The 12916-nt window shown below is 39.8% G+C and overlaps 1 protein-coding gene across 1 annotated transcript in view; it reads left to right on the forward strand.

Annotated features, from left to right (window-relative positions):
- The window catches only part of TTL (tubulin tyrosine ligase), a 40866-nt gene that overhangs the window by 15921 nt on the left and 12029 nt on the right, over positions 1 to 12916 (forward strand). Inside the window, exons 2-6 of the mRNA XM_060754470.2 lie at positions 5539 to 5617; positions 8062 to 8294; positions 9258 to 9393; positions 9512 to 9781; positions 11274 to 11417. Coding sequence (XP_060610453.2) covers positions 5539 to 5617; positions 8062 to 8294; positions 9258 to 9393; positions 9512 to 9781; positions 11274 to 11417 — 862 coding nt within the window. The remainder of the gene's footprint in view (positions 1 to 5538; positions 5618 to 8061; positions 8295 to 9257; positions 9394 to 9511; positions 9782 to 11273; positions 11418 to 12916) is intronic.

The raw sequence follows: 12916 nt of genomic DNA on the forward strand, positions 1-12916 counted from the left end.
TGTGCCACAAATTCTATCTGCCTGCGACAAAAAACTAGTAGGATCACAAGTTGAAAAAAGTTACAGAAAATGAACACATCAAACTACTCTGGGACTTCCGAATACAGACTTGCAAAATTTTTGGAGCACAGTACTCCTGACCTTACGATCATGGGGGAAAAAACAAGTATGGGTCATCTCCAAGATCTCCCTTCCTCTCTCTCTCTCTCTCTCTCTCTCTCTCTCTCTCTCTATATATATATATATATATATATATATAAAATAAAAAAACAGGAATTCAAGAACTTGAAAAAAATCCCAGATCTAAAGCACTCTTGGTCTGGGTAATGAATATTTCACCTGTAATATAGCTAAATTAATTAAAAGGGGGCCTGGACCAGTGCTAGACTGGGGCAAATTTCCAGGAAAGAATAAACTGTTGTTTTCAATGTTCACAAATAGGATGACAGTTCCTGGCACGTCAGGAAAAAAATGGTCAATCCCACGTATTTGATAGCTTAAGAAGCAATGGCATAAGATGATAGTGATGACGAATGCTATAAAGGAAGAAATAACATTTTATCCCCTGTGGTCTGATAACTTGTTAATGTTTTTGTGTCAAGATTCAAAAGTAATCTTGGTAAACTGAATGAAGGAGCTGCAGAGAAATAAGATAAAATCTAATAAACAAAAATGTGGAGTCAGGGTTCCTGGCTGGGCCATAGGGCTGGATGGGAGATATGGAGACCAAAGCAATTAGGGCTGAAGATAATGGGATATGAGTCAGCACTAAGGCATAGCGTCCTTGCACAAAGGGCTAATGGACTGCATTACCAGAAGCTTGATGTCTACATTTTGGGAACAAATTCTCATTGGCTTTGATTAGGTCCTAAGCAGAAGATTATTATTAGGCTTGGGAGTTTTCTGAACAGTTGTCCATCTTTTCCCACTGAGACACCAAGGTTCAAGCCCCTTTCAGCAATGGAAACCTGCTGGGTGACTTTGGGCAAGCAACACTTTTTCGGCTTCAGAAAAATGCAACAGTACCCCCCTCTGAACAAATTCTGCCAATACAATGTCATGATAGGTTCAAATTAGGCTTAGCCTAAACCAGAAATGAATTGAAGGCAAACAATGACAATTGTGTTTCCAACAGAACTCACAACCTCTGAGGATGCCTGCCATAGATGTGGGTGAAACGTCAGGAGAGAATGCTTCTGGAACATGGCCAGACAGCCCGGAAAACTCACAGCAACCCAGTGATTCCTCCATGAAAGCCTTTGACAGCACAATGACAATTGCTTCCAGGTCCATTCTTGTGCTAGTCATAGCCTTGTGTGGATAGGAAAAGAAGAGAAAGGGACAGAATTATGCAGGATGGGCAAGTCAGTGTTGGTGAAGTATAGACTTCACAAGATTAAAGCTAGGAAAATAAACACACTTAAAAAGGAGTGGTAACCCTTGAAGACAGCCTTCCCCAGTCTGTTGACCTCTTGTGTCGCCTTACTTGGTATAATTGGAATTTGACTACATATGGGTGGTTTCAGTTTGGGAAGAGTTGAATGCTAGGCCAAATGTGTAGTTTGCAACAATTCGTTTCCTTTTGTACAATCCAAAAATGGAAAGAGATCTGTATGCGTGTGTGTGTGTTGGGGGGAGGGGGGTGATGTGGCATTGTCTCTATTAGGTAATGGTAAAAATTTCCCCTGACATTAAGTCTAGTTGTGTCCAACTCTGGGGGTGGGGGGTGCTCATCTCCATATCTAAGATGAAGAGCCAAGGTGACCTTCCATCTGAAACAGTACCTATTTGCATTTTTTCGAACGGCTAGGTTAGCAGAAGCTGGGATTAACAGCAGGAGCTCACCCCACTCCCCAGGTTCGAACTACCAACCTTTCGGTCAGCAAGTTCAGCAGCTCAGCAGTTTAACCTGCTGCATCACCAGGGGCCCCCATTGCCTTTATTAATTGTATTAATAATCATAATCATAATAATTTTTATTTTTTGCCCGCCTCTCCTCACAGCTCGAGGCAGGTTACAACATTGGTAAAACACACGTTCCTCTAAAAACATTCTTTAAAATACACATATTAAAACATACAAAATACATATTAAAATACACAAAATAGAGATTAAACATAAGATGCAAGTTTAAGGACACTTTGAAATTAATTAAGCAAGTTAGTTCTGACTTAAGTCTTGTGCATGGATCCCACATTATGAATCCCACATCTTCTATATATATAAAAACGCTTTGTGCCTAATAAGTACCTTAAAAACAAAAGAACCAATGAACAAAATCACACCAAATTTGGTAATAATACATCTCACAACACAAGGAGTGACCATTACTCAAAAATTATTATTTTGTCATTTGGGAGTTGTAGTTGCTGGGATTTATAGTTCACTTACAATCAAAGAGCATTCTGAACTCCATCAATGATGGAATTGAACCAAACTTGGCACACAGAACTCCCATGACCAACAGAAAATACTGGAAGGGTTTGGTGGGCATTGACCTTGAGTTTGGGAGTTGTAGTTCACCTACATCCAGAGAACACTGTGGACCTAAACAATGATGGATCTGGACCAAACTCTACAAGAATACTCAATATGCCCAAATGTGAACACTGGTGGAGTTTGGGGAGAATGGAATCTTGACATTTGGGAGTTGTAGATGCCGGGATTTATAGTTCACCTACAATCACAGAGCATTCTGAACCCCACCAATGATAGAATTGAGCCAAACCTCCCACACAGAACCCTCATGTGGGCCATAGCAACATGTGGCAGGAAACGGCTAGTTATTTATATAATTTGAAATGATTGTTCAAAAGTTAATATGACTTGAAATTTTAAAGAATCTTATATTTACATTACATTACTTCATAAAAGGAGTGTTGTTATATTGTTATAACACCTAAAAGTAGCATCTTACTTCCAACCTCTTTGAAACTCTTTCCAATATGAGACATGTATCATTAGTGCAATCTACAAAGTATTTCCCACAAGGATGGATTATACTGATCGATACAACAGCATCAGAGATGCCAAACTCCTCTTCCCTTTAGTGTTTTATACTTAGCTATGTATTATGCAAAAGGGGCTTTTGTTCTGCGTCCTTCCTTTATTTGCTAATGGTTTGGTTCTTTCTCGAGCTGATGCGTCTGAGGCTTATTTATGCAATTTCATCTTGCAGAGGATGGCTCAGACCGTATTTTATCACCGATTGAGTCCCTGAGTGCATTTTGAAGAATGAGATTGGGGGTGGGGGGGGGGGGGGGAACTACTTGCCAATGGACTCTGCCTAAAGAAGCAGGACTTCTTGTGACATACAGGTCTATGATCCCTTATCCACAAATTTAAAATCTATTTTCACTTACCCACACTTAAAAAAAATATTCCCTCAAATTACTTCTGGATGTCTCTAGCTCTTCAGATGTGATTCTAGCAAAGGCATGGGCAAGCTTGGGCCCTCCAAGTGTTTTGGACTTCAACTCCCACAATTCCTAACAGCCTTTTCATTTCCACCTCAGCTGCTTAAGCAGAAGGGGCCTAAGGCTGTTAGGAATTGTGGGAGTTGAAGTCCAAAACACCAGGAAGGCCTAAGTTTGTCCATGCCTGTGCTAGTATATGCTTCTGACCAAAGTACAGCCAACACTCCTCCATATTTACTGGATTTAGCTGCACAGGACTCCAGTGAAAGTGAAAAATCATGAATTAATCAAGCTGGCCAATTGCAACATCCACACATGCCTCAAACAGACAAGAGTTCTTTCTCCCACCCTGCACATTCCACAGATATATAAACTCCACTTGCCTAGTTTCCAACAGACCTCACAACCTCTGCCATAGATGTGGGTATAAAATGCCAGGAGAGAATTTATTTATTTATTTATTTACAGTATTTATATTCCACCCTTCTCACCCCACAGGGGACTCAGGGCGGATCACAATGCACGTATACATGGCAAACATTCAATGCCATAGACACACAACATATAAAGACAGACACACAGAGGCTATTTAACTTTCCAGCTTCATGAGGGTATGCTTTTGAATTCCGGCCACCAGGGGAGCTGTCACTTCACCGTCTACTTCTGACACCGATAGAGTACTTCCTCATTATTTTGCACATTGCTGGAGAGTTTTATGGTGTCATAAATTAGTTAAATTAGTCTCCCTGCATAAGCGGTACCTAAATTTCCTACTTGACAAATGCAACTGTCTTTTGGGCTGCAAAAGTCGGCAGCAAGCTAGACAAGTGGTCAGGAATTTACTCTGACCCAGGCTGACTTCGAACTCATGACTTTTTGGTCATTAGTGATTTTAAGGCAGCTGACTCCCAACCAGCTGCACCACAACCTGGTGCTTCTGGAACATGGCCATGCAGCCTGGAAAACTCAAAGCAACCCTTAGATTCAATTTCTCATCCTAGTGGGAAGACTGCTAGGCAGGGGATGCCCTGGAAGAGGAAATGTTAATGGAGTTGTTTTCTCAGGAGGTCTGACAATGGTGATTATAATTCCCAACAATTGGGTTCTGTCCTCAAAGTTCCTTCTCATTTACCTCCTGCTGTAGCGGAGTAACTCTTAACTATATTAATAATAACTTTCCTTTCCCTCTAATCTGTTTCCATTTTAATTACACCTAGCTTGAACTCTGCGAACCACAGAGAACCCCCTCCTATGTAACTTGATAGATTCCCTTGAAAGTCTGAAGCATTGCCTTTGGATTTGATTATTCCAAATTGCTTGCCACATCATCTACAGCGATTTGCTCCTTTGTGAATTGGTGAAGTTTAGGTTATACTTAGAATTTTAATCACCTCTCTTAACATTTGGTTTCATACAGAGCTAAATTCAAAGGCATAACAGTGGCATCCCTTATATGAATGCCATCTCCTTCAGTGATTAAAAGCACTTGGCTAAATACTGTCTGACCTAGTGCCATATTAATTCTGTTCTGCATGTTTGAGCACCAACTCTTCAGTTTCATCAGTGCCCCATTGTGGCCATTTTGTAAAAAGAGACCTCTTTGTTCTCCCCTTTCGGCAATATCTTCACAGAAGAAGAGAGAGCATCTTTAAAACTATGTTATTAAGACTGGTTGGATATACACTGCTTTTTTCCCCTCGTGTCAGGAGCAACTTGAAAAAATGCAAGTCGCTTCTGGTGTGAGAGAATTGACCGTCTGCAAGGACATTGCCCAGGGGACACCCTAAGGGTGTCTGATGTTTTACCATTCTTGTGGGAGGCTTATCTCATGTCCCTGCATGGGGAGCTGAAGCTAACAGAGGGAGCTCAACCCACTCTCCCGCTAACCTGAGTTTTGGAATACCAGTGGTATGCATAGGTTTGTAAAAAACATGCATAATAAATATTGCAGGAATTTTAAATTTGATCTTGTGAACATTTTATTTTTTATATCTAGACAAACATATTAATATCAGTGTTATCAGTATAAACAATCCGTTTTCCTCCTTCGTTTTGTTTTACAGAGATTTTCAACATCCAAATAATTTAGGTATAATAAACAAGCTTTTTTTTTCTTTTGTAGGGCATGAACCTGGCCTTGTACAGCTGGTGAACTACTACAGAGGAGCTGATAAACTCTGTCGGAAAGCTTCTTTAGTGAAGTAAGATGTGTGTGTGTGTATGCATGTGTGCACTGGGATGCTTAATGTCAAAGCCCCTCGAGTTACATCCTCCTTTCCTTTTGTTATTTAAATGCTGTGATTGTTTTGATCAAGTACAAGAAAATGTAACATTCGAAATCTTTTATTCTGAAAATAAACAAACAACAACATTATGTGGTTTGGTTGTAATAACTGGTCCATATTGTATAGAGTGGACCACTGGTATCCATTGGAGTTTGGTTCCAAGACTCCCCATGGATATCAAAATCTGTAGATGCTCAAGTCCTATTAGATTCAATGATGCTGCAAAATGATATTCCTTATTAAAAGGTAAATGTTTCCCCTAGTTGTGTCTGACCCTGGGGGTTGGTGCTCATTTCCATTTCTAAGCCAAAGAGCTGGCATTGTCCGTAGACACCTCCAAGGTCATGTGGCCGGCATGACTGCGTGGAGTGCCATTACTTTCCTGCCAAAGTGGTACTTATTGATCTACTCCCACTTGCATGTTTTCAAACTGCTAGGTTGACAGGCTGGGGCTAAGAACGGCAGCTCACCCCACTCCCCAGATTCGAACTGCTGACCTTTTAGTTAGCAAATTCAGCAGCTCAGCAGTTTAACCCGCTGTGCCACTGGGAGCCCCAAGATATCCCTTATATAAAATGGCAAAATCAAGATTTGCTTTTTAGATTTTCTTAAAAAATATTCCAATCTGTGGATGGCTAAATCCATGAATGTTGAATCCATGGATACAGGGGGTCAACTATATAATGTATTTTATCTAGAAATCTAATTCTGAGACATGAGAAAATAGACTTGGGAGTGGTATGAGACAGATTTAGCACACACCCTGCTGACATGGTGTGCAATGATCTTCTTTCCTCTCTGACCATTTAGAATCGTCAATGAGAAATCCATAATAAAATAACAGTGTCTCCCTGCCCTTGAGCTCCAGCATTTTTCAATGTCATTGTATATAATGGGACTTGAGTATCCATTCATTTTGGGTATCCTCAGAGGGCCCTCTAGAAAGCATGTATAATTTATAGAGAAGGCTTCCGCAAACTTTGCCAAAGTTTGCCCAAACCTGGTATAGAGGATCAGTGATTGGGGCCTCTGGAGAACATGTCTATTGTTGGGTAGACTAGGCAATATGGAACCAATAGTTTGAACTCATGACATTGTATGCTAATGAGTGAGGTCCTTTCTCCTCCCAATTTTGTCTGCTGATGTGACTGGGGTAATAACAAATGCAGGAATCAACTTTCCGCCTCAAGGACAGTTCAGGGGCCAGTGAGATTGCCAAGAAAACAAACAAAAACACCCACAGAAGTTATCAAAAAATCCAATTTTGATTTGAAAGGCAGGGTAATTTTTTAAATTCAGAAAAAAGTCAAGACTTGGCTGTTTGAGCAAGCGTTTGAAAATGGAACGACTGGATGATGAGATTGGACAGTGTTTTAAATAGGAGACGCAAATTATTTATGTTTTATTGATCTTGATATGGTTTTATATTATAAGTTAATGTTTTTAAATGTTTTAAATGTTTTATGGTATTGTTGGGCATTGAATTGTTGCCTCTGTAAACCTCCTTGAGTCACCTGTGGGATGAGAAGGGCGGTATACAAATATAGTAAATAAATAAATAATACCTAGCGGATCGAAAACAGTGAGTAGATGAATAGGAACCACATTAAGTGGGGAGATATTTTAGGCACACGGTGTTTTACAAAAAAAGCTCTTCGGCAAGGAGATGGAGCAACAGCACCCCCTGTGGCTGTATGTATTGTTTTAATGTTTTATTGTTACTGCTTTAATGTTTATTGATTTGTTTTATGAGTTTTAGTGTTGTATTTGTTATGCTGTTGTTTTATTGAGGGCCTTGGCCTTTGGAAGCCACACTGAGTCCTTCGGGAGATGTTAGCGGGGTACAAATAAAGATGATAATAATAATAATAATAATAATAATAATAATGATGTGGCTGGAACCAAGCATAGCCTCCAAAAATGCTGAATGATGAGAAAAAGCCTAAATATACCTCTATCTGTTTTCTGTCCTGTCATTATATAATCAGCATTGAATGTCTGCCGTATATGTGTTCTGTGATCCGCCCCAAATCTCCTTCAGGGTGAGAAGCTATAATTACTGTAAATAAATAAATTAGTCTACACTGCCAGATAAAGTTAGGCTAATTGAAATAATACTGTATATTACTTTTGCTGCATGTCTGCTGCCAAAAGTAAGTTTCCTTATAGTTATAAGTTGTACATGTACGTCCCATGTGCAATAGGGCAGTTGGACTCCATGCTTTCATACCCACTTGCACAAATGCAAAGTGATCCATTGAATTAGTACCTTTTAGCAATGCAGCGGAGAATATGGAAGAGGACATAAAGCTACAACTTACAAGTTGAGGAAACCACCCAAAATCTCTCTTTCTGTTTAGGCTCATCAAGACGAGCCCGGAATTGGTGGAGTCTTGCACGTGGTTCCCGGAATCCTATGTGATTTATCCAACTGACCTGAAGACTCCAGTGGCCCCAGCACAGAACGGGATTCAGCACCTGGTAAACAACACAAGAACGGATGAGAGGGAGGTTTTCCTGGCGTCCTATCAGAAGAGGAAAGAAAGCGGAGAAGGAACTGTGTGGATAGCCAAATCTTCAGCAGGTGCCAAAGGTTAGCATCAGGCAAAACTAAATGGACTGCTTGTGTACTCATGCAGATATTCAAAATAAACCATTTACTAGTGTGTATTCCTGGCAATCAGTGGGTATGCCTTCTTCTGTCCCTCAGAGGCTGCCACCTCCTGTCCCTTCCCCTAGAACTAAGGAAGCCAGGTTGGAAGGACCACCATCCTCCTCTTTTCTCCAGCTTGCTTCCATCTTTGCCTGGCTCTCTGAGAGTGTCTCCCTACTGATGCTCTAGCCCTCCTCTATTTGTCATCTCTTCCTCTAATACAGCCTATTTATCTATATTCTGCCCTCTTGTTGGTGCATCTGAGTACTGCAGCATGAGGCTGCCAATAGAAGTTGTTTTAAAAATAAGACAACAATCAAAAGGGGTGAAATTTTAAAAACTCCACCAGCATTTTAAGTTGGATAATGAAAGCTAAGTGTACCAAGTTTGGTCCAGATCCATCAAGCTGTGTAGAAGCCTTTAAGGTACAAACATACATACATACATAGTTTTGTGTATCTATATATAAATAGAAAAACATAGCCAGAAAACATAGCCATGGCCAAAGTATACTATAGAATTGCATTGCAGGATCTATAGATACCTGGAGAAGTGTTCTCTATAGGCCTTCAACTTCCAGACTTAGAATTGCACTGAAGGATTAGAGAAAGCATAATTCGAGAAATCTGTAGTCTTCCAATGCAATTCTATGGTATTCAAAGTTCTTTGCAAACCCACATTCAATTTATTTATTTTTTTATCATGTCATCCGCAACCAGAACATTGTATTACATTTCTAACAGAGCAAAACAAACAAACAGATAAACAGATTCCCACATTCAATGAGAGTGCATAACAAGAAGGCCTACCATATATATAAACTCTGTATTTTAATATGAGAACTCTTACGTCTACTTTGGTTGTAGAAATATATACGTTGCTCTTTTGTTTTTGTTTGTTTAGGTGAAGGAATTCTTATCTCTTCAGAGGCCTCTGAACTTCTGGAGTTTATAGATAATCAAGGACAAGTACATGTGATTCAGAAATACCTTGAGAAGCCTTTGCTCTTAGAACCAGGTCATCGCAAATTTGATATTCGGTAACTTTACTGCATCGATATCTTTAAAGGTTGAATCACAGTTCAGTTTGATTTTCCTTCATTGGTATATGTATTTTCAAAAACAACAACACAATCTCTATTTTGTTTTGACTTTTAGAAGCTGGGTGCTAGTGGATCACCTTTATAATATCTACCTCTACCGAGAAGGCGTTCTACGGACCTCTTCCGAAGCTTACAATAGTGCTAATTTCCTGGACAAAACCTGCCATTTGACCAATCACTGCATACAGAAGGAATATTCTAAAAACTATGGGAGATATGAAGAAGGGAATGAAATGTTCTTTGAGGAGTTTAATCAGTATCTCATGAGTGCTTTGAACACTAATCTGGAAAATGCAATCTTATTACAAGTCAAAAACATAATAAGGTAATGCAGCATGAGAACTACAGTGAGGCAAAGCGTGCTGTTATTTGTTTCATATTTACTTCACCCTATTCATTTTTATTCCAATTTTAATTAAACTGCAAGATACTCCACTTAGGCAGAAAAAATGAAATGCAAAGATACAGAATGGGGAACACCTGGCTCGACAGCAGTACGTGTGAAAAAGATCTTGTTTAACAAGAAGTTAAAAATGAGCCAACAATGTCATGCACCGGCTAAAAAAGCCAATGGGATTTGGCCTGCATCAATAGGAGTCTAGTGTCTAGATCCAGGGAAGTCATGCTACCCCTCTATTCTGCCTTGGTCAGACCACACCTGGAATCACATTGTGTCCAGTTCTGGGCACCGCAATTGAAAAGTGATGTTGGCAAGCTGGAATGTGTCCAGAGGAGGGCGACTAAAATGATCAAGGGTCTGGAGAACAAGTCCTATGAGGAGCGGCATGTATAGCCTGCAAAAGGGAAGGCCGAGAGGAGACATGATGAGGGTCATATATAAAGATGTGAGGGGAAGTCATAGGGAGGAGGGAGAAAGCTTGCTTTCTGCTGTCCTGGAGACTGCATTTCCTTATGGGTTAAATACCTTCCCCTTATAAAGCAGTATCTATTTGTCTACTCACATTTGCTTTCGAACTGCTAGGTAGGCAGAAGCTAGGCTAAAGATCAGGAGCTTACCCCAACCTGTGCTTCAAACTGTCAACCTTTCGATTGGCAAGATTTACTGCAGTTGGTGGTTAACCTGATACACTAAAGCAATTCACTTCAAAATCTGAGTCAGAGTCATATGAATGCAGTTTTCTGCTCTAAAATTGTTGAGTTCTCATTCTTAATATAAGTTTCCTATCTGAAGTTGCTGTCAAACATAGCTGTGTTAGTATGTATCAGTACACAAAGGGGTCTTGTAGTCCCTTTGAGACTGAGAGAAAGGAGTTTGTCGTATAGACTTTTATAATTTTGGGGGGGGGGGGGGACTGGAATTCTTAAGGGAATCTTGAAAGCTTTAGAGTAGTGGTTCTCAACCTGGGGTCTCCAGAAAGCTGCTAAACTGGCTGGGATTTCTGGGACATCTGGGGACCCCAGGTTGAGAACCACTACTCTAGAGTCTATTTGAATTAATCCATAACTATAAAAGTCAAGTTGTAGTTACATAACATTGCTGCAGGAAATAATCACTATAGCAATTGGTGTTTGCTGCTAGTCGCCTTGACTTCTGTATCAAAAGAAAGGTGGGCTAAAAATTAATGCTTTTATGTGAAGCTGCTTTGAGTGCCCTTTGGGGAGATAAAGTGGCATATAAATATAATAATAATAATAATAATAATAATAATAATAATAATACTCTAAAGAATTCTGAGGTGTGTTGTTTGGGGAGGGACTGTAAATCGTTTTGTATACTTCCTGAACTCCAGCATTAAAGCTCTCTCCCTCACAAAACTTCACATCCCGATTCACCCGTGTTCCATACTTTTTCACAGAAGTTGCCTTATGTGTATAGAACCTGCAATCAGCACCAAACACCTCCATTACCAGAGTTTCCAGCTCTTTGGCTTTGATTTCATGGTGGATGAAGACTTGAAGGTCTGGCTAATTGAAGTCAATGGTGCCCCTGCGTGTGCCCAGTAAGCACCCTTCTCTTGTCGTATATTGTTGCATGTTAATAAAATTTCGTAGGGATGCCACAATATATTTATTTAAATGTCAGACAGCAAATGTGTAATTCTGAAGGTTGCCATTGGCGTTATTCGAAAGGAGACTTTATACATGCAGAAGTGACTTTTCTCCCTGTTTGTGGTCATTACTCCTGCACTGGGGAACAAGAAATGAAATTAAAAGTTAGACCCACAATAAGGTCATTTCCATATTAGTGTACTGCAATGCATTTTACTTGGGGCTAGCCTTGTGGATATCACACTAAAATCACGTAACACAGACATGGGCAAACTTTGGCCCTCCAGGTGTTTTGGACTTCAACTCCCACAATTCCTAACAGCTGGCATGCCAGTATGCTTCTGATCTAAATTCAAAGTGCAATAATGACATTTAAAGCACTAACCAGCATGGGACCTGAATACTAGCCAACTTGGGTCTCAATCAAGAGAGAACAGAAGATAATAATAATAATAATAATAATAATAATAATAATAATTATTATTATTATTATTATTATTATTATTATTTTAATGCACGAATACTGGCCTGGCCTTTTTTAAAAAATTTAATTGCCTTGAACAGGCAGGATTACTTTTAATATGTGTGTGTTATGGCGACAATTTTTATGCATATTTTGTTTTGTTAATCTTGTGGTTATGTTGTTTTTACTTTGTATGTTCTGTGTTTTTTACCTGAGAACCGCTCTGAGTCCCCTCGGGGAGATAGAGCGGTATATAAATAAAGTTTTATTGTTTTTTATTATTATTATAATGATAGAACTGCAAAGACTCTGGCACAAGCCAGTAAAGGTGGTTCCAGTGGTGATCACCACACTGGGTGCAGTGCCTAAAGACCTTGGCCTGCACTTAAAAACAATCAACGCTGACAAAATTACCATCTGTCAGCTGCAAAAGGCCACCCTACTTGGATCTGTATGCATTATTCACCAATACTTCACACAGTCCTAGACACTTGGGAAGTGTCTGATGTATGATCCAATACAAAAGCCAGCATAGTGATCTTGTTTTGCTGTTTACTAATCTTGTTATGTATCAGATAATAATAATAATAATAATAATAATAATAGAAGGCATGTCTCTCTATACCACTGCCCAAGAGCTGAGATTGTGGGACACCATATCCCCTTCAAACAAGATGATACAGTCCATCATGGCCATGGGCTAGTTTGGGTCCTCTAGGACCTAAGTCCTGCGGGGGGGGGGGGGGAGGAAGGGGCCTGAAACTGTTAGGAATTGTGGGAGTTGAAGTTCAAAACACCTGGAGGGCTGAAGTTTGCCCATGCCTGGTTTATTATCATATAATTTCCTCTTGGAGCAGCTGGAAGTACCAACAACCTTGTTCTGAAATAAAACATAGGTTTCAGCAAAACGTTGCATGTTCTGGAATTAGAGCATGTGTCTTTTGTACAACTGATACGGTTATTATGCTTGTGCATGAAATGTTTTTC

The sequence above is a fragment of the Anolis sagrei genome, chromosome 1 (genome assembly GCF_037176765.1).
Source record: "Anolis sagrei isolate rAnoSag1 chromosome 1, rAnoSag1.mat, whole genome shotgun sequence".
Taxonomy (NCBI): domain Eukaryota; kingdom Metazoa; phylum Chordata; class Lepidosauria; order Squamata; family Dactyloidae; genus Anolis; species Anolis sagrei.